At 41.4% G+C, this 23060-nt stretch overlaps 1 protein-coding gene across 1 annotated transcript; it reads left to right on the top strand.

The window, feature by feature from the left end:
- Positions 1–11769: 11769 nt before the first annotated feature.
- On the top strand, positions 11770–21651 carry LOC148342358 (uncharacterized). Its single transcript, XM_088288538.1, has 2 exons — positions 11770–12169; positions 19290–21651. The coding sequence occupies exons 1-2, from the start codon at positions 12049–12051 to the stop codon at positions 21359–21361; spliced, it is 2193 nt and encodes a 730-aa protein (XP_088144664.1). The 5' UTR covers positions 11770–12048; the 3' UTR covers positions 21362–21651.
- Positions 21652–23060: the final 1409 nt, after the last annotated feature.

The following is a 23060-nucleotide window of genomic DNA, read 5'->3' as shown; positions in this document are numbered from 1 at the left end:
CGCTCCCACACAGCACGCAACTTCACTTTGAACGCCCTGTTTATACTAATGTCGAGTGGTTGGAGTTCCTTTGTCAAGCCTCCCGGGATGATGGCAAGCTCTGAGTTCATATGCGTGACTTGACCTTTCACAGCGGCTGTCAGATGGGCACGCATGGAGTCACAGACCAACAGCGACGGTGACGCGTGGAAAAAACCACCGGGTCTCTTTACGTACACCTCACTCAGCCACTCTCTCATTTTGTCCTCGTCCATACAGCCCTTTTGATTGGCCTTGATGATAACGCAGGCAGGAAACCTCTCTTTAGGCAGCGTCTTCCGCTTAAAAATCACCATAGGTGGCAATTTTTGTCCTTTAGGATGGCAAGCTAGGACAACAGTAAAAGCCGACTTCTCGTGTCCCGTTGTGCGGATTGCTACCGTGCTGACCCCCTTCTTCTCCACAGTGCGGCTCGCCGGGATGTCGAAAGTTAGCGGCACCTCGTCCATGTTGGTGATGTGGCTGGGCTGGATACGTTTGTCGGTAATCTTTTTGCTGCAGTAAGAGCGGAAGGTGACCATCTTCTCCTTGTAATCCTCTGGGAGTTGCTGTGCGACGGTCGTCTTTGCCCGGATGGATAGATGGCGCCGTTTCATAAAACGAAAATACCAAGACGCCCCTCCTTGGAAATGTTCGATGTTCAATTCGCCAGCAAGCGTTACTGCCTTCTGTCGAATGGTGATGGTAGATACGCTTCTCCCAGCTGTTCTGTGAGCAGCAATCCATTGCTCGAGCTGGTCTTCCAACACGGGCCATCTTGCCTTGCTTCCACGAAAACTCAGTGTAGTTTTCTTGACTTGCGAACCATGGATTCGTTGATTTTTAATTCCCTCGCAGCTGCTCGATTCCCATGAACATTTGCGTAGCTGATAGCTTGCAGCTTGAACTGTGCTTCGTAAGAGTGTCTCTTCATTGATGCCATTTTTGCTGATTAATTGCCTGAGCAACGTGTTGCACCTGGTATACATAGAGGCATTGGGGCTGCTTTGCACTGGGGGCGTGTCTTTGCATTGTCATTCACGCCCATCTCCCCTCTCATATCCGCCTGTTGTCGTTCACGCCCATCGTTCCCCTCTCACGCCCCCTGCTGTCGTTAGCCACGCCCGCCTTCTCTCTCTATATAAGCGGTGTGAAGGCAGTAAATGTTCGCAGTCAGCCCAGCGGTGCACTTGGTCCACATAATGGGCGCTCCACCTCAAAAGGCGCCCTGGCTTTCTTGGACGAGTTTCAGGACTTTAAAGTGCGCCTGATGACTGCGAAAATACGGTAATCCAATGTATAAAAAATATAATATAGCATGAAAAAAAATATTTGGTATATTTGACAAAATGATACGTTTTTTCCGAAGTGAGATCCTGCTTAGCAACAAACCCCAAACGCTTGATAGAGCTCAATCTAGAAAGTGGTTTTAGCAAGTCAGAAATTTATTCAGAAAGTGAAATATTAAATGTATGTGAGGGCATATTTGAAGAGTTTGAGTTATGTTCAATGAACCATACATATACGAGCCAGCCAAACACAGCGAAAAAACCAGCGCTGACTCCAGTCGCCATCAAGTTGCCAACTCCTGACATTCCAAAACCTTTGAGAGAAACTGAGACTATTTGCGTTTCTCTTTCTGGTTCTTTTTATAGTTCAACTTCTAGTTCAGTTTTTCACCTTTTCACACAGTGTCATGAAAGCCAGTTGATCAAGTGGAACAAGTGATTTTATTGATGATTGTGGAAGGCACCGATTTCATAAGCACCGTTTCTTCTCACACCTTTTCCATTAAGTACGATTAAAAAGACAACTGAGAAGCATAATGTTAACAAATGTTGTTCCAGGCAAAGGCAATTAATTTCATTTACATGTTTGATGTAAACACACAAAAAACTCATCATCACTCAGACACAATGGTTCTTCTGACACTGATCACATTGGCTTAATGTCAATAAAAAAGCTTTGCAAAATTCAATATAACATATTTGATTCAAAATCACATTTACATCTTACCACAAACAGTCAGTTCCTTCAGTTTTTTGTTGTCTTTTTTTAAGCTTCAAGGATCGCTGCAATTCTCACCAGCACAATTGTGACTCTCAGCACCATTTTTAGAAAATAATTTTTTAGCACAAACCCTGCAACTGAATGGCTTGTCTCCAGTGTGTGTTCTTGTGTGGCTCGTTAAATACGACTTACGATAGAAACTCTTTCCACAAACTGAGCAGGAAAAGGGTTTTTCGCCACCGTGCGTTCTTGCGTGCCTTGTTAAAGTTGATTTTTGAGTGAAACCTTTCCTACAAACTGAGCAAGAAAAAGGTTTTTCTCCACTATGGGTTCTTGCGTGTTCTGTTAAATGTGCCTTTTGAGAGAAGCATTTTCCACAAACTGAGCAAGAAAAAGGTTTTTCTCCACTGTGCGTTCTTGTGTGGATTGTTATCTCAAACTTTCGAGAGAAGCTTTTGCCACAAACTGAGCAAGAAAAAGGTTTTTCTCCAGCGTGCGTTCTTGTGTGCCTTACTAGAGACTTTTGAGTGAAGCATTTACCGCAAATTGAGCAGGAAAGAGGTTTTTCTCCACTTTGTGTTCTTGTGTGGATTGTTACATCAAACTTTCGAGAGAAGCTTTTGCCACAAACTGAGCATGAAAAGGGTTTTTCTCCACTGTGTGTTCTTGTGTGCCTTACTAAATGAGACTTTTGAGTGAAGCATTTACCGCAAACTGAGCATGAAAAAGTTTTTTCTCCACTGTGTGTTCTTGTGTGCCGTTTTAAAGACAACTTTGAAGTTGATGATTTCCCACACTGAGAACATACCCAATTGTCAGTGTGACATGCCCTTTCACCTTTGCCATGCCCATCATCATCATCATCATCATCATCGTCATGAGCGTCTGATAATGTGTCCTCATTATGTGCTTGTGATGGCCCCCGGTGGTCTTCGTCACCTTCTGTTGTCACGTAATGACTTGAGCTGCTGCTTGTAGGCTCCGCCCCTCTGTCGTCCTCACTCTCATCCTTGTTTTCATCTTCAGTCTTTATAGGGACAACGTTCACTGGTGACTTGTTGATCTCCTCCTCCTCCTCCTTTTTGATGTGAGTCAAGTCTGGCTCCTCTTTCACAGAACAGAGATCATTTTGTCTGACGTCTGCAGGACACAAAAAGACAAATTTGGTTTGGTCAAGTCAAAGCTCAGGCGGCAACTTTGTCTTATATTGTTTCTACCGTACTACCTTGACTTGTGCCTGCCGCATACGGAGCAATCCGTGCGACCCCGATTTGGACCGGACCATGGGGACATTTCACAAAATTACGTCAGACGCAGTAAACCTCCCTTTCCTAGCAGCACAACAGTGATAAAAGAAGCATTTAAAAAGGAAGCACGCTGCGGCTAATGCCCGATTTCATTCCTGACATAGTCACAGACGTTTCCGGAAGCGAGCTGAAGTTAGCACACACAGGCTATTGTGTGCGTCTGATGGAACACCTGTTGTGGGACCCGAACATATTAATGGGGGCCATCGCAACATGTCATTCATAGAATAGAAATCCTTTTCGAGAAATATGTTTACAAGTATTTCTTTTTGCATTTCGAGATAGTTTCATCGTGGGTACTTTTTGCTTCCATTATAATCTGGATACCAAAAAGAATTAAAGGGGCCCTGGCATCATAGTCACTATTTATTGCATGATTTACGTTTGTTTTGTTTTTTTTTCCCCAAAATGACTTTTAGCCTGCTAGTACGTTCCAACATTCCCCTTTTTACGAAAATTTCTCTTTCTAAATACAATTTAAAACAAAATTACGTTTGAAGAGACAAAATCCCTACACACAAGCATTAAGCAACAACACTTTCACTCTGACTTTCATGTTGACATATTTGAATTATGACTGTATACAGTGAACCCCCGGTTATCGCGGTTAATGGGGACCGAGACCACCCGCGAAAACTGAAAATCCGCGAAGTAGCGTCGCACCTTCAAAAAAAAAAAAAAACACCGTATATAAATACTTCTATATCTATATATAAATATATATATATATAAATATATATAGGTGCGAAGTAGCAGCACACCTTCAAAAATGCTTAAAAAAAATATATATATATATATTTATATATATATATATACACACTGGTAGAGAGAGAGAGAGTGAAATTCATGTTATAACAAAAAAATTATTATTTTTTTATTCCCCAGCCATTATTTTTGTATTTATTCAATTACTTCTTTTTGTATTTATTTAATTACTTCGACTTTTACCTGGTGGTATGCCGTCCGGTGTGCCCTGTGAATGTTATGATCCTCCAGCAGAGCTGGAGTATTGAACAGGACTCTCCAAACGCAGACCCGGGAAAAAAGGTGGTGATACAAAGATATTTATTATAATCACTATATAGTCAGTGTAATCAGCGCGTTTCGCAGCAGCTGACGGCATGGCGTGAGACGATCGCTGGAGGAACGCCCACACAGCTGAAAAAACAAAAACACGCGGCATGACAGGCACAAATCATGACAGTGAAATGATAGGTGGCATTCTTCATTTATTTATTTATTCATTTATTCATTCATAACTGACAGCCTCGCTCTCCGCCGGTGCCCGGGCGGAAGGTGCTCCTATTCGGCTTACTGTGACGCGAGCATGCCCTCCTCCTTGGGAGCTTCCATTCGGTTAAACTTAGGGGCCGTTTGGCACCGCCCGTGCCCGGGGAAGGTGCTCATCTACGGCTTAACTGCCACGCACGCCGGCCGGAGCTCTGAGACGGTCCGAACCGCGCGAAACGTCGCCACCAATCGTGTCCGTCGCCACCAATCGTGTCTGGGGGAACCTGCTCTTCTTCGTCCACTCTCCTCTTCGGCGCACGCCGGCCGTCTAACCGCTTCAGCGCCCCCTTGTGCCGCTCGGCTAAACTACAATGCCCCCGAATATTTTTTAGACCCGCGAAGCACTGAACCCGCAAAAGGTGAACCGCGAAGTAGCGGGGTTTCACTGTATATTAAATTAAAAATATTATAAGAGTTCCCTGAATTATTTTGGAACTGCAATGATGCTTAACTGCCACAGGGTGTCAGTAATGAGTAGCAAAGTAACACAAGACCTCTCACTGATACATCATCATTGTCATTTGGATAAATTACCAGGAACTTTGAGTTGTGGGGGAGTGGCAAACCACCTGAGCCACAGGAACTTTATTACCAGGGACTAAATGTTCCTGTGCTTGTTGGTAGAAAAGGGGGTTGTGACGTTCTCCCTTTTTAAGCCCATAGTAAGCCAAAGATGCAGATGCATTCCTTGCAGCATGCGCTTGTTCACCGATGAGATCCGTGCAACCCTGGATGGATGCATTCAATGTATTTTAAATGATTGGATGGGGAGAAACTACGCACACGTGCACAAAACAGTGCAGGGCCACCCGAGGTTCTTTGACTCTCACCCGACCAAGACAGTACAAAGTTAATAAATAAAAAAGACAGATACGTATTTCATTTTTAAAAAGAAAAACTTAATATTTTGTGTTTTATCCACTAAAATTGATCAACCGCCATTGACGTTTTCGCGGCAGTGTGCACATTTTTAGAGTCCGGCGGAATTCCTTCTGTAAGGAATTGCTTGAACAAAATATAAAAACCAGAAAATGTTATTTTGTTATTTTAAATGTAAATTTTATACTGGGGAAAAACATGGAGTTCACCCCCCACTATTGGTTATTCTTTGGCATATATTTTCTGCACTGATTACATTTGACATGAACAATCGCTCAGCAGACCTGCAAGTAAAAGGCAATATTTAAAAATAAAACGGCAATAACCTTGAACACATTTCCCCAAACAAATTAATGTTGTGATGCATATTTCTAATGAAAGAAAGTCGTTCTATACAAAGCAAATGAGAGTTAGACGTCTACAAACCTGCTTTGAGTGGCACAACACGAGGCTGTTTACTAACTTCACCCAGCAGTTGAAGATGTTGCTCGTTTTCTTCTTTTATTCCACAAAGTTCCTCTTTGTACTTGGGTGTCGTTCTTTCACACATTTTCAAATGATAATTCCAAAAAATCCGCACTTGATCTCTGCTTGGCGATGAGTCATGTGCCTCTTTTCGTTAGCGGCTAGCTAGCTAATAAGCTAAGCTAACTACACCGAAAAGCATCAACACGCGAAGATTGAGGTTATCGGGACACAAAAACTTAATGAATTATGTCGTAGTCCTTTAGAGTAGCACTGGATATCCTTTGAGAAAATTACAGTCAGTTCCACACTAAATCAGAAGAATTTAGCGGTGGGTGTTTTTGTTCCGGTGTGGACGGGTCGGTGGATGTGGTCGAGGTCCTTCGGAAGCTGCGCGCTTGCTAATGACGTCATGCTTTAAGCACGTATTTTTCAAATATATTTCTTTGCCTCTGTGTTTGTTTTTACACCTGGCTGTTCTCTTTTAATATATATTCTATGTAATATTTTAATTCGGTTGATAAAAAAATGTAACAAAATAACTAAAATAACGCCACAAAAGCGCGTCAGCTCCGACGTCACTTCCGCCTATTTCCCGAGAAACCGCTGCTGGAACAGCAGTGGGACGTTTACGTTTCTCCGACCGAACTTGCAACAATGCTGTGGTTCACTCGGGCTGCAGGATTGTATGAATATAATGTCGGCATATACTAGCAGTGCTTCTCAATTATTTCACGCCGGCCCCTACCAAGAAGAAAAAGATTCGCGCCCCCCCACCACCAATTTTTTTCTGTCTTTGTAGATTGATATTAGATTGTCAATAAAATATCCCTTAACTAACCTACATTGATAAGAAATTTAATTTCGAGAACTATTATCGTGAGGATCTCGAAGCTCAGTACTCTGTTGTGCAAATATTGATGAGATGACAAATATTTGTCATTTCATTATCCTCACCGCTTATCCTGAACAGGGTCGCGGGAGGGTGCTGGAGCCTATCCCAGCTGACTTCGGGCGAAAGGCCCACTACACCCTTAACTGGTCGCCAGCCAGTCACAGGACGGACATAGACACCGTCACTGAGAGGGAACTGAACCCACGTTGCCTGCACACAACTCAGGCGAGTGTACCACTACACGATCAGTGACATGATAAATATTTACTAATACGTTTTTTGCCAAAATATTTTGTAAATGTAGCCATAATTGGGCATGGATTTAATTTATTTGTTCCTTGTTAGTTATTTATATGTATAGTTAATTTATGAAGTTAAGTAATTTACATATTAGTATTTGCATTTAATTCTATACATAGTATTGCATTGTTTGGAGGACACGCCCTTGCCTTCCGTTTCCCTTTAAATACTTCCCGGTTTTGGCCCCACACGTGTATAGATGATCAACTGGTTTGACCCTGCGGCCACTTCAGGAAAACTTTATTAAGAATAGAGACAAGGAGGACAAATTATCACCTCAACAATTCACCCTTCAATTCCCTCTTTTGCGGCAGCAGCCAACGAGGTATTTTTTTCGTTTCTATATTGTTTCAGTATGTGACATTAGTTACTTTGTTGTTTTTATGAATGTATTGTCAATTGTATTATTTATTTGTGTACAGTTTTCACGGTGTGATGGAGTAAGACGCCTTCATTAAACCAGTTACAAAAAGAAACCCATTTGTGTTTGTCGTGCCTGCGGAGGGAGTTTCAGTGAAAACTCGACAGTGAAAACGCGACAGTGAAAACGCGTCTGTTTCACCAACGCAAGTGGACAGAGGATGGCGCCGGAGACTGCTTCAACGCTCGTCGAACAGCACGATGGCCGCCTACGATGACGTCGTCACGTCAACGGCAAGAAGTGAACGCTAAACTCAATTCGCATTTCACACACAAGCAAGACGGTTGCATAGGAGCTACAGTTACAGGAAGAAGCCACAAGAAGCTTGGACTGTTGTTAAGAAACTAATCCAAGGAAAGGGCGATTTTTGTAATTGTGCTATTTAGTTAGTGTGTGAGTAAAGTGTGGGTTGATTGTATAATAATTACAAATAACCACTAGGGATCAATATTTTACATGGTTTACATTGATTGGGAGTATTATATTGACTGTTCAATATGTGCACCGATTCCAAGTTAAAGTAAGACTGCATATCTGGAAACTAATCTTAATACAAATGATGATCCTACACAAGAAAGAGACCTGCTCCTTCTCAGAGCTGAATATAATAAATTGTCGGCTGATAGAGTAGCTAATAGTCTTTTGTGGTTGAGAAGGGCCTATTATGATCAAGGCGAGAAAGCGGGTAAGTTGTTATCTTGGCAAGTTAAAAAAAGACATACCGACAGAGCTATCAAGAGCATTACAACCTCATTGGGAAATATATCTATGGATCCATTGGAAATTAATGATACCTTTAGAGAATATTACCAATTTCTGTATAAATCCGACATGTCAAAAACACCAGAAGATCAAAATGAATTCCTGGATCAGTATCAGTTTAAAATATTACCAGATGAATTTAAAAAAGAACTTGATAGCGATTTAGAAATTGACGAAATTTCTGAAGCCATTCAAAGTACAAAAAGTGGCAAAACTGGTGGAAATGATGGACTGCCCATTGAATTTTATAAAACTTTTAAAGAAAAATTACTTACCCCTTTATTGAATATGTATAATGGCTCACTTCAAAGTGGGATACTCCCGCCCTCCTTACGTCTGGCGATTATAACACTCATTTTGAAACCGGGAAAGCCCCCAATGGAATGTTCATCTTTTAGACCAATAAGTTTAATGAACTGTGATACTAAAATATTGTGCAAATTATTGGCTAAGAGGTTGGAAAAACACATACCATATCTGGTACATCATGATCAAAATGGTTTTGTACAGAAGCGTCAGGGATTTCATAATATACGACGGGTCTTGAATATAATACATGAAAAGTACAATACTAAGGATATGGCATTGCTGTCTCTAGATGCCAGACAGGCCTTTGATAGAATAGAATGGCCATATCTATTTAGTTTACTGCCGAGATATGGACTTGGTGCTAACTTTCTCAGATGGGTAAAACTGCTATATACTGGCCCGATGGCTAGTATATTAACAAATAACATTGCTTCAAAGCCAATCACTCTAGAACGATCTACTAGACAAGGATGCCCTCTATCACCTATGTTGTTCATTCTTGCCATAGAGCCCTTTGCGATGGCGGTTAGAACGCATACGAGTATAGAAGGGATTAATTTAGGGGGGCAGGAACATAAAATATCATTATATGCTGATGATGTCATTCTTTTTTTTAACAAACTTACACAATAGCGTCCCAAGTCTTATTAGCTATATAGACATATTTGGAAAATTATCTGGTTATGATATCAATTACTCAAAATCATCAATACTATTTCTAAACAAGGAAGAAAGGACAAACCCAACCGTAAAAACACCTTTTATTAACGCAAAAGAAGGATTTCTGTACCTCGGGGTGCAAATAACACCTTCAATTAAAACAGTGGTCCCTTCCAACTATCACCCTTTGATTGCAGAGATGAAGGAAACGCTGGATCGTTGGATGACTTTGCCTATATCAATAATTGGACGGATTAGATTGATAAAAATTAATATACTACCAAAGTTTTTATATTTATTTCAGTCAATTCCACTGCAATTGTCAAATGCATTCTTTAATAAGATTAACAATACCTTTAGCACATTCATTTGGAGTAGTAAAAAACCCCGGTTGAGATTGCGACTACTCTACCTCCCATATGAACGAGGAGGACAACGGTTTCCGAATTTAAAATGGTATTATTGGGCTGCGCAATTGCGATCTATGGTGTTTTATTTTACAAATGAGATGAATCCATCATGGCTGTCTATCGAACAAGCCTCAGTGTCACTTCCCCTAAAGCTCTACTTATACTCAGCAAACCATAAAACCCTAAAAAAGGAGACTAAAAACCCGTTTGTGAAAAACTCTATTGATATCTGGTATCAAGCACATCATCATATTAAAGACACTCCTCTAATTTCACGTTTTACCCCTTTGAGGGGTAACTTAAATTTTGTGCCTGGCAGGGCAGATGGGGGTTTTAGGATATGGACAGAAAAGGGTATTGCAAGTGTGGGTGATTTATATAATAACGGTATATTGCTTACATTTGAAGAACTTGTACATAAATATCAAATTCATAAAAAGCATTTCTTTAAATATCTGCAACTCAAACATTTCATTATCTGCAAAATACAAAACGATCAACATAGAACCTCCCCTTTCAAATTTGGAACGTCTGACACTTTCACACAGTGATGATAAAGGTTTAATTTCTGTGTATTACAACCTTTTGGTAACCCATGATGATGAATCCTCCATTGATAGATTACAGGCATGGAATTCTGATTTTGAGGAGGCTGTAACAGAGGAAGAATGGCATAGGGCATGCCTTAAAGCCCAGAAACAAACAGTTAATACTAGAATGAGACTATTACAGTATAAATGGCTGATGAGAACATACATTACACCTGTAAAACTGAACTCATGGTCTCCTGTTATACCAGACACCTGTATTAAATGTGTAGAGGGACGGGGTTCCCTCTTCCATTGCGTTTGGGAATGTCCGAAATTGCAAAAATATTGGAGAGGAGTAGGACAGACATTGTCAACTAGAGTTGGAATTAACATACCTCATGTTGTGAAACTTTTTGTGCTGGGCATCTACCCCAAAGACTTTGTGGCTTGCACAAACATAACTACTTTGATTGACTTTGGATTGCTACAGGCCAGGAGACTCATTGCATTATACTGGAAAAAAACGGACGCACCTTCACTGGATCACTGGATAAAAGAACTGACAAACAATATGGCAATGGAAAAACTGACGTATGTCATGAGAGGGAGAGCAGAGGAGTTTGAGGAAATGTGAAAACCTTTACAAAACTTTGTGGGCCAGTGGGGTGCTCAACCACCCACTGTGCTGCCTGTTTTATTTTATTTATTTACTTTTTTGTTTATTTTCTGATGTTGTTGTCATGTGTATAATGTGTGAAAAAGTAATAAAAATATTGTAAAAAAAAAAAAAAAAAAAAAAGCTGTTGCTTTATGTTATTTACAAAGAATTTTTGTTTAAAATCCCCCTGGCTATTCTTTTTGTCTTTTCTATATTATGTACGTATTAATAACTGTGTTTGGTTTGCTAATATTAATAACGTTTTTTTTTTTTTACAAAAAACATATGAGTAAATATTTATCATCTCATCAATATTTGCACAACAGAGTACAGAGTTTTGAGATCCTCACTATAATAGTTCTCAAAATTATATTTCTTATCAATTTAGCTTAGTTAAGGGATATTTTATTGACAATCTAACATCAATATACAAAGACAGAAAAAAATTGGTGGTGGGGGGGCGCGAATCTTTTACTTCTTGGTAGGGGCGGGCGTGAAATAATTGAGAAGCGCTGCTAGTATATGCAGGCATTATATTCATACAATTTTCAGCCCGAGTGAAACACAGAATTGTTGCAAGTTCGGGAGAAGAAACTTAAACGCCCCACTGCTGGAGCAGCAGCGGTTTCTCGGGGCATAGGCGGAAGTGACGTCAGAGCTGTCTCGCCAATGTGGCGTGAATTTAGTTATTTTGTTAATTTTTTAATCAACCGATTTAAAGTATTATATAAAATATATATTAGAACTGAACAGCCAGGTGTAAAAACAAACACAGAGGCAAAGAGATATATTTGAAAAATACGTGCTTAAAGCATGACGTCATAAGCAAGCGCGCAGCTTTCGAAGGACCTCGACCACATCCACCGACCCGTCCACACCGAAATAAAAACAACCACCGCTAAATTCTTCTGATTTAGTGTGGAACTGACTGTAAATTTCTCACAGAATGTCCAGTGCTACTCTAAAGGACTACGACATAATTCATTAAGTCTTTGTGTCCCGATAACCTCATCTTCGCGCGTTGATGCTTTTCGGCGTAGTTAGCTTAGCTTGTTAGCTAGCTAGCCGCTAACAAAAGAGGCACATGACTCTACGTCAAGCAGAGATCGGAATTATTGGAATTATCATTTGAAAATGTGTGAAAGAACGACACCCAAGTACAAAGAGGAACTTTGTGGAATAAAAGAAGAGAACGAGCAACATCAACTGCTGGACGAAGGTTGCAAGCAGCCTCGTGTTGTGCTACACAAAGCAGGTTTGTACACGTTTTACTCTCATTTGCTTTGTAAAGAACGACTTTCTATCGTTGAAAATATACATAACAACATTAAGTTGTTTGGGGGAAATCGTTCAAGGTTATTGCCGTTTTATTTTTAAATATTGCCTTTTACTTGCCGGTTTGCTGAACTTTTGTTTATGCCAAATGAAATCAGTGCAGAAAATAAATGCCAAAGAATAACCAATAGTGGGGGGTCAACTCCGTGTTTTTTTTTCCCCAGTTTCAAATTTGAACTGATTATTTAACATTTTACTTCTTCCGGTTTTTAAATGTTGTTAAAGAAATTAAGTTTGTCATGTCAGGTTTCAAAACTATGCTGACAGATGTAGTGTATTTTTATATCCACTGTTGGAGTTGAGCCACCGAGAAAATGAGAAACATTTCGTAAATGAATCTTAAAAGCCAAACTTACTCCAATGCGTGTTTGTTTTTTGGACTCAAGAAGAAAAGGGTCAAAAAGGCTCAACAACAACTGATTAGAGTTCCGATATTTTAGTTTCTTCGATTTCTGGAGTTCAGGAAATAGTATCTGGGCGGCTTTTTCTTATTCTGACGAGAAACTGTACTCAGACGCGTACAATCGAAAAATGGCGCGCTGATCTCAGCCCAGCCTCACATTTTCTAGGAGGTTTTCTTTGTCAAGGGTCATGTAGGTTGAATCGGTCGTCCTTGCTCCCTCCCCGGTCCACGTTAAACGTCCAAGGCTGACCTTCTCAGGCAGGCGGCAGTCTCTCCGTCTCTCCTGCTCAAATTCCTCTGTAATCTCGTCAGTGTACAGATTGTGTGGTGTATGTTTTCCCAGATCAAATTATGTATTTTTGGTGTTCCTGATAGCGTCCCTGTGACGTCCTCCCCTGCCCAACTTGATGTTTGTATCTTCTATGGCCTATGTGGAGAATGTGTTTTGTCGTATTTGTCCATGAAGTGCGATCTGGTTTGTCATCAGTTTGACCTGAGCAGACTGAATCTGTTTGTTCTGAATGAAAGTGTGGGTCATGAAAATACAGTGTGTGCAATTTTGAGGTCTTACATTTAAACTAAGTCATATCAATTTAGCATATGAATGCATCAGTGAACACCATGACTACAATCCCAGTCAATCTTATCGATGCACTGTACTTCTACTTTCATTTGAAAAATGCTTTTTGTTTAATCAATGTTTCACATGTTCAGTAAATATGAACCTGCTAAATTAAATAATTGACCTTCTGTCCCGTAAGTGTTTAAAACAATGCCAGCAATCGTAATACAAACCTTCAATATTCATGTCCGGTGTGGCCATTCCCTATAAGAAGGGAAGGCCGGAGAGAGGGGACACCTTTCCCTTTTAGCTTTTTGGGGAGACTTCTTTTGACATCAGCATGTGACGAGAATAAAATCTGTTTCTAACCAAAATGACTGTGTCAGAGAATTTTTTTCCATCACCAATTCTGCCATGCTCGGCGACCTGTCCGGAGGGAAGCTGAGCCAGACCCACAAATCAACAACAAAATATACCACATTTTTGGCGTCACAAACAGGATTCTTGCTCCATTGAGGGTCTCAGGGTGCTGGGGCGCAGGCGTTCAACAGCCGGCCGGCTGAACTTTCAGTGAGATGCTTTTACTCACAATGGGTGTTGTGCGCCTGTGTCCAAGCGGTCGGGGCTTTTGGGGTCGTTAAAGAGAGCTTGTGCGTGTGGGTCTGCTGGATGATTGGTCATGGAAAATGTCCCTGTGTTAGTTTCAATTATTGTTTAAACAAGAGGCCTCTATAATGATTAAGACATTAAAAGATGTCAAAGTAAAAAAATGATGATAGGAACTAAGTAAATGGGGACTAGTGCGGGAGAAATGTGCAGAAGATAAAGGAAAGAAAGGTCTAGTGGTTAAAGAGATGAGAAATAAGAAGTGTAAAACTCTAGCTATAGACAACATAGTCGTGAATAAGCTCAGTTTGAGCACAGACCCTGGCCAGGGTGTAAATTTTAGCAAAATGATGAGCTGAAAATAGAAATAATGAAGAGAAGTGCACTTCCACGTATCATATTGGGCACTTTGTGGCATGGAACACAGTAAGGATCGAGGCGTACCGTTGTGTGGAGCCCCTGGAGCTGAGCCGACGGTTTCGCTGGTACGTAGCAAGAGTAATGCATTAAGTCTGGGCCGGTTCGACTCCGCTGTTCAGATGCGTACCCTGTGATTACTCGTGTTCTGGTCAAGACCACGCAAAATCAAAAACCTGGCTACCATCTACTGTGGGACCAGGAAGTCAGGCAGCCCCCACGCAGGAGATAAGGGGTGATAGTTATAAACCAGTGCCAGTCCCGCCTTTGTAGAAAGAATTGCCCTTTCTAAAACCCAAATGTTATTGCATTAATATTCCGTTTTATCAGTTCAACTAACGCGTGTGCGTCCTAGTATACATTGAAATTTGCAGCATAAAAAATGTTTAAAAATTTGGATAATAACTAAAGCAAAATTAAAACGAGTAAGATAATTGGCTACATAATAATTGGGATGAAATTAATCTTCATTGCAAGAAGCGGTGAATTAAATACAGAAATATAAGATCATAAAAGAATGAATGCATGTTCCGTGGAATGTGATTTGTCAACACGGAAAAGCCCTGAGTGATGAAATCGTTAACACTGATAAGAGATACAATTTTGTTGAAACAGGACATGCAAGGTTAAAGGTTATGTAAAACGAAAAAAAAAAAACATCTAATGTTCCATACTTCAGTTTGGCGACGGATGTACGACGGTAATTCTATTCATGGATTGACATTTTGAAATGGAAATGACAGGAATATGAATTATCATGTTATGGGGGACTTTTGATATACAGTAAATTGATTTAAATTAAATTACAATTTTTTAGTCTGCACATAATCCACTTCAAAGAATACTGACTCATTGGTTGAGGAAAACGGGGTTATATTAGTTCAGTGGTTCTCAATTATTTCCTGTCACGCCCCCCCTACCAAGAAGAAAATAAATTTGCGCCCCCCCACTACCTGGAGGCACAATCAGGTCCTACGGCAACTGGCGATCATACTGGAGAAAAGGAGAACGACCAACAATGCCCTCCCTCCCCACGCGCCTGGACTCCCAAGCACAATCGCCTTTGTGAAAGCAGGACAACTTCCAGGGAGACCATCTGTAAGAGTGGAAACAACCCTCCTGGACACAGCCCGAGACTGGAAAATGAAAGTTGGCCTGGATCAGAAAATCATCTTTCCACCGGAGATCATTACAACTAATCTCAGGCCAGACCTGATCTTGTGGTCAACCTCACAGAAACTCCTGTACATCGTGGAACTAACAGTACCATGGGAGTCTGCAGTGGATGAAGCCTATAATCGCAAAAGCCTGAAATACATGGACATCGCAGCAGAGGCAGAGCAGCAGAGGCAGAGCAGCGTGGCTGGCGTACACAGGTGCTCCCTGTGGAGGTCGGGTGTAGAGGATTTGTAGCCACATCAACAACAAGGATCCTGAGAAGCATGGGGATCCAAGGCCAGGCCCAACGACAAGCTGTGAAATTGCTGTCGGAGGCTGCGGAGAGAGGCAGCAATTGGCTCTGGATGAAGAGGAAGGACCCCACTTGGGCTGTTCGATGCCAAATGTGAGGAAAAGTGGAGGAGGAACACCCTCATAAGACTTCAAAGACCTAGTAAAGGACTCTTCTCCCTTCCCAATTTTGACAATAGGCAGGAGGAGCAGAGGCAGAGGGGGGCACACCTGAGGCGCACAGATGTCGCTGTTGAACCCATCCTGAGGTGTTGTGGGTTTATCAACGAAACACCGATGAAGGAGGGGACCCACCTGATGACCCCAGTGAAGCCTCTGGTCCTCATGCAGGTCAAATTGAGTTGCTTCTTTTTCCCCCACTCTAAAACACCAGAAGTGCTGATTTTTTTTGGGGGGATTATAACAACAAGTCCTATAGCTAAACGAATAGTTGACGTGTTCATGGGGATTGAATATGAATCATAAACAGAAGACAAAACCAATTGGCATTGGCATTTGTAAAATATGATGAGGGATTAAGTTTGTGAGATCTTATGGGAGACGGCGCAAGACGCGAATGGATTGAAGCTTCCGCCAGTGACCCGTCCAATAGTGTCACCACCACACAGCTGTGCCGGGTGGCCGTCCTCGAGGGCGTGCGCCTCCCAGTTACTGACATCATGCAAAACAGTCCGTCAATGAGAAACTGCTCATCAGTATGAGTAGAACCCCCGTTTTTGCATCGATGAAAGAAAATATTGGATTGGATGGAGAAAAAGAATTGTTACACCTGTGGGTTCAGAGGGCCAAGAGTGCTAATTCACTGGGAAAGGAAAAAAGAATATGGGAAAAATAAATAAAATAAAACAGGGGGAAGCAGTTAATGCAGCAGCCGACGCATGCAGCTCCCATTGCGTCTGCTCTTTCCGTTTCCCCTGCCACCGCAGGCTTGTTGTCCGCACCGGCCGGTCAACAAGGTCACGTAACAGAAGTAGGGGTGGTTATAGACATGGGTTGTGAGTGGGACGTTCTTTTGCTGTGGGGTCACTGGGTGATGAGCGGTCCAAACCGAGCCACTTCCTGAAATGTGCCATCCTGTGGTCCAGCGCCACGCCAGTCACAAAGAGCTCCACTAGCACTGGGGCGCCATCGCTACCCCCTCCTCCGACAACGCTTCTATGGCTTCCAAACGCACACTTGACGCCTCAACCCGATTGGGACCACATTCCACGATAGGGGTGCCCGCGGAGCCTCAGCATTCAAGGACCGGCAAGTCTTGGCATTCCGGTGACGATTGATGGACAACAGTTTTTGATGGTGGAACAAGATATTCCACGCTTTGCAAGCTTCTTCAGCATATCCCAATGAGCAACAATACTGTCATGCTTGTGGGACTCTTGAGATTGGCCAAGTCACTGCCGTGGACTGAATTTGACTGTGCACATCCGGCGGGAAAGCATATGTTGTCCTCCGTTCCAGTAGACTGGGCTGCTCTGAGACCAGGGTCTCCATCCTCCCGCGGGTGGTACGTCCTGTTCCTGCTCTGGTCTCTGAATTGTCTCTGTTCGCTGAGCCACAAATCACATTCACTATTGGTGCGCATCATCATACTAAAGATTTAGGCCCATTGGTGAAGACGGTTGGCAGAGTTAATTTCAGATGTAGAATACTCCATGTGACTTGCAGGGTGTGGTGTTTCAGCACCCATTGCGAATTCCTCTGTTATGGAACATTTTCAGAATTTCGACACTATGGTGGACCCGGGGTCTGACTGATGTTGTGCTCTGCTCCACAGCTTCTCCAATTTGTTTTTGCTTTATCTGCGAAAGTTTTTATTTTATTGTGAAAGAAATTAAGTTTGTCATGTCATCATGTTTCAAAACTATGCTTACGGGTTAATAGAAGGTCACAAAAACATGGACCTCTTGCACAGGAAAACGTGAGTTCAGTGGTAACAGAGTTGTGTCTATGCTGGCAGTTTAGCAGGAAGCCACAAAAACAGATGCACGTCTTGAACCGTGTTTGACAGAAAACCGTTTAGCTCGCATTGAACAGAAGTGTGATAAAGTCAAAGTGTTCATGTTTTTCCATTCTTTATGAGTTGACATCTACAAATTGCTTTGCTGCGCTTCAATAAAACGCCGCACAGGAGCGGGAACGCTTTTCTCTTTGGCGGACTGCTCCTCGCGAGTGACAAAGACAATCTTGGCTGGGTGATTCATTTGTGCACACTTGTCTCGTTTTTGACAAAAACTGTGCACACTGCGGCAAAAAGATCAATGGCGGTTGATGAATTTTAGTGGATAAAGCACAAAGGATTATTTTTTTTTTTGAATAAATCAAGTACGTATTGGTCTTATTTATGAAATTTTTACTGGCTCGGTCAATGAACCTCCGGTGGCTCTGCACTGTTTTGTGCTCGTGTGCATAGTTTCACCTCATCCAAACATTTAAAATACATTTAATGCATCCACCCAGGGTTGCACGGATCTCGATCAGTGGACAAGCGCATGCTGCAAGGAATGCATCTGCATCTTTGGCTTACTATGGGCTTAAAAAGGGAGTACGCCACAACCCCCTTTTCTACCAACAAGCCCAGGAACATTTAGTTCTATCTCTAAATGCAAAAATAAATTGTCATGATCCGTGTCGGTCATGGCAGGGCTTTGTTGTCATTTTTCACGTCCCATGCCTTGTCCTTGTTTTTGTTTACCCCGGTAGGCTGAGTAGGGGCGTTTCCCCTCAGCTCTCCGTTCCCACCAGCCACGCACCTGTTCCCCGTTAGCCCCGCACACCTGACTCCCATCTGCTCCCCTAATCAAAGGACTACTTAACCACCCCGTGCCGACAGCTCAGCGTCGGCGCATTGCCCCATTTGCGGACAGCACTGCCATTGCTTTGCCCTTTCCTCATGCCACCGTTACTCTTTGCTGTCATTCCTGATCATAGCTCGTAGTCACTTGTTATTGTCCCCGTTTCACAGTCTAGTTCAGTTCTGTCCTGTTGCGCCCTTGTTCGTCCTCATTGTTTTGTTATTTTGTCCCTAGTACCTTGTTGCCTTTTGGTTTCGTTTTGTTGAATAAATTCCCTTTAGGTTACCCTAATCCCGGCTTCCTCGCATTTTGGGTCCACCCCCTCCTCGCCGACCGGCGAACCTAACAGAAATACTTGTAAACATATTTCACTTGAAGGATTCCTATTTTATCAATGACATTATGTTGCGATGGCCCCCAGTGGCCCCCAATTATATGTTAGGGTCCCACAACAGGCGTTCCATCAGACGCACACAATAGCCTGTGTGTGCTAACTTCAGCTCGCTTCCAGAAACGTCTGTGACTCTGTCAGGAATTAAATCTGGCATCAGCCGCAACGTGCTTCCTTTTTAAATGCTCGTTTATCACAGTTGTGCTGCGAAAGGGAGGTTTACATCGTAGGACGTAATTTTGTGAAATGCCCCCATGGTCCGGTCCAAATCGGGGTCGCACGCATTGCTCCGTGTGCGGCGAGCACAAGTCAAGGTAGCATGGTAGAAACAATATAAGTCGAAGTCGCCGCCTGAGGTTTGACTTGACCAAACCAAATTTGTCTTTTTGTGTCCTGCAGACGTCAGACAAAATGATCTCTGTTCTGTGAAAGGGGAGCCAGATTTGACTCACATCAAAAAGGAGGAGGAGGAGGAGGCGGAGATCAACAAGTCACCAGTGAACGTTGTCCCTATAAAGACTGAAGATGAAAACAAGGATGTGAGTGAGGACAACAGAGGGGCGGAGCCTACAAGCAGCAGCTCAAGACATCACGTGACAACAGAAGGTGATGAAGACCACCGGGTGCCATCACAAGCACATAATGAGGACACATTATCAGACGCTCATGACAATGATGATGATGATGATGGGCAAGCCAAAGGTGAAAGGGCATGTCACTCTGACTCATTCACTTCAAAACTGTCTTTAAAAGGGCACAGAAAAACACACAGTGGTGAAAAACCTTTTTCCTGCTCGGTTTGTGGCAAAAGCTTCTCTCGAAAGTCTCATTTTGTAAGGCACACAAGAACGCACAGTGGAGAAAAACATTTTTCCTGCTCAGTTTGCGGAAAAGGTTTCTCTCAAAAGGCAAGGTTAATAGCACACAAAAGAATGCACAGTGTAGAAAAACCTTTTTCCTGCTCAGTTTGTGGGAGACGCTTCTCTGTAAAGTCAAATTTAAATTGTCACACAAGAACACACACTGGAGAAAAACCTTTTTCCTGCTCAGTTTGTGGCAAGAGTTTCTCTCAAAAGTCGCATTTAATAATTCACACAAGAAAACACAGTGGAGATAAACCTTTTTCCTGCTCAGTTTGTGGCAAAAGCTTTGCTTATAAGCCAAATTTAACTTGTCACACAAGAACACACACTGGAGAAAAACCATTTTCCTGCTTGGTTTGTGGTAAAAGCTTTTCTCAAAAATCAAATTTAACAAGTCACACAAGAACACACAGTGGTGAAAAATCTTTTTCCTGCTCAGTTTGTGGAAAATGCTTCTTTCATAAGGCAAATTTAACAAGCCACACAAGAACACACAGTGGAGAAAACCCTTTTTCCTGCTCAGTTTGTGGAAAATGTTTCTTTCATAAGGCAAATTTAACAAGCCACACAAGAACTCACAGTGGAGAAAAACCCTTTTCCTGCTCAGTTTGTGGCAAAAGCTTTTCTTATAAGTCAAATTTAAAAAGGCACACAAGAACACACACTGGAGAAAACCCTTTTTCCTGCTCAGTTTGTGGGAAAAGCTTCTCTCAAAAGTCTCATTTGATATATCACACAAGAACACACACTGGAGAAAAACAATTTTCCTGCTTGGTTTGTGGTAAAAGCTTTTCTCTAAAATCAAATTTAACAAGTCACACAAGAAAGCACAGTGGCGAAAAACCTTTTTCCTGCTCAGTTTGTGGCAAAAGCTTCTCTCAAAAGTCAAGTTTAACAGAACACACAAGAACACACAGTGGAGGAAAACCATTTTCTTGCTCGGTTTGTGGCAAAAGCTTCCTGCATAAGTCAACGTTTACAATCCACACAAGAACACACACTGGAGAAAAACCTTTTTCCTGCTCAGTTTGTGGAAAATGCTTCTCTCAAAAGGCACATTTAACACAACATACAAGAACACACAGTGGTGAAAAACCATTTTCCTGCTCAGTTTGTGGCAAAAGCTTCTCTGTAAAGTCAAGTTTAACAGATCACACAAGAACACACACTGGAGAAAAACATTTTTCCTGCTCAGTTTGTGCCAAGAGTTTCTCTCAAAAGCAAGATTTAACTAAACATAGAAGAATACACAGTGGAGAAAAACCCTTTTCCTGCTCCGTTTGTGGAAAATGCTTCTCTCAAAAGGCACATTTAACACAACATACAAGAACACACAGTGGTGAAAAACCATTTTCCTGCTCAGTTTGTGGCAAAAGCTTCTCTGTAAAGTCAAGTTTAACAGATCACACAAGAACACACACTGGAGAAAAACATTTTTCCTGCTCAGTTTGTGCCAAGAGTTTCTCTCAAAAGTCGTATTTACGACGCCACACAAGAACACACAGTGAAGACAAGACATTCAGTTGCAGCGTTTGTGCTAAAAAATTCTCCACTAAACAGCATGCGGAGAGTCACAATTGTGCTGGTGAGAAAAGCAGCGATCCTTGAAGCTTAAAAAAAAGAAAACAAAAAACTGAAGTAACTGACTCTTTGTGGTAAGATGTAAATGTGATTTTGAATAAAATACGATATATTGAATTTTGCAAAGCTTTTTTATTGACATTAAGCGTGTGATCCGTGCCAGAAGAACCATTGTGTCTGAGTATTTGTATTTGTTTTTATTTTTGAAAGTATACAGGGACAGTGCATATTAATCAAACAGTTTCCTGTAAATATGCCAAATTATAGCCAATGGCTAATTTGCATCCGTTGTCCCTGAGTGATGATGATCTTTTTTTTGTTTTCAATATCAAACATTATTAATGAAATTAATTGCCTTTGCCTGGAACATTTGTTAACATTATGCTTTTCAGTTGTCTTTTTAAACGTACTTAATGGAAAAGGTGTGAGAAGAAACTGTGCTTATGAAATCGTTGCCTTCCACAGTCATCAATAAAATCACGTGTTCCACTTGCTCAACTGGCCTTCATTACGCTTTGTGAAAAGGTGAAAAAGTAACTAGAAGTTGAACTATAAAAAGAACAAGAAAGAGAAACGCAAATAGTCTCAGTTTCTCTCAAAGGTTTTGGAATGTCAGGAGTTGGCAACTTGATGGCGACTGGAGTCAGCGCTGGTTTTCTCGCTGTGTTAGGCTGGCTCGTATATGTATGGTCCATTGAACATAACTCAAACTCTTCAAATATCCCCTCACATACATTTAATATTTCGCTTTCTGAATAAATTTCTGACTGGCTAAATACACTTTCTAGGTTGAGCTCCATCAAGCGTTTGGCATTTGTTGCTAAGCAGAATCTCACTTCGGAAAAATATACCAAATATTTTTTTTCATGCTTTATTATATTTTTTATAGATTGGATTATTTATATAGTGAAATAGGGAAATATTAAAATGTAAAATTGGAAATCACATACAGACTTAATTCAATTAATAACAAATATAGAAACATTTTATAAATATTGAACTAATTGAGAAGAGTCCTGATCTTGAAATAAATATTGAATTATAAAAAAATACTAAAAAATTAATTCAATAACCCGACCCCGGATGAGCGGCAGAAAATGGCTGGATGGATGGAATAATTTAAATTGCATATATATTCAAATGAACAAATATGTTAAGAAATATTCAAGTGTGAAATAAAAAGGTTTAAATTAATATTTATATAATTTCACATATTAAAATAATTGAATAAATATTGTAGTATTACATAAGCAAGCTTAAATATACATTGAAATAAATGAAAAAATAAGTTGTGTATTTTTAAATGGCCAAATATAGATATAGGAAGTAATTCTCTTTATGAAACTATGAAGGGACTGGAGCTCACAGAAGTGACCAGTCTTGGTGCTGAAGTTCCGATGTAACCAGATACTGCCCTGAGAGAAAATAGGCCTGAGCATTGTTTATGGTGGGGGCAATTCTCTCGCCAGGTCAGTGACCTTCCAGGGTATGGAAGTAATTTAAGGTGGTCACGAGAAGACTGGTCGTATCAACGGGGAGACGCATCTGCTCTCCCTCTGGGGGACTTTTGGAGGGAAATCCCGAAGACTAGCGGGATGGGAATGCATATGTAACAAAGGAAAATTAGATATTCATGTCCTATTTGGGCATTCCGTATAAGAAGGGAATGTCTGAGAGGGGGCTCGCACGTTTTTGGGGAGACTTCTTTTGACATCAGCATGTGACG

The sequence above is a fragment of the Idiotropiscis lumnitzeri genome, chromosome 2, assembly GCF_059441095.1.
Source record: "Idiotropiscis lumnitzeri isolate Australia: NSW breed Sydney's pygmy pipehorse chromosome 2, RoL_Ilum_1.0, whole genome shotgun sequence".
NCBI classification, from domain to species: domain Eukaryota; kingdom Metazoa; phylum Chordata; class Actinopteri; order Syngnathiformes; family Syngnathidae; genus Idiotropiscis; species Idiotropiscis lumnitzeri.
This window is presented reverse-complemented; position numbering and strand designations above follow the sequence as displayed.

Excerpts from the sequence above, each read along its gene's own strand:
- LOC148342358 (XM_088288538.1), top strand. The coding sequence starts at position 12,049 with ATGTGTGAAAGAACGACACCCAAGTACAAAGAGGAACTTTGTGGAATA. Across the intron at positions 12,170-19,289 it reads TGTTGTGCTACACAAAGCAG|ACGTCAGACAAAATGATCTC; the intron begins GTTTGTACACGT and ends TGTGTCCTGCAG.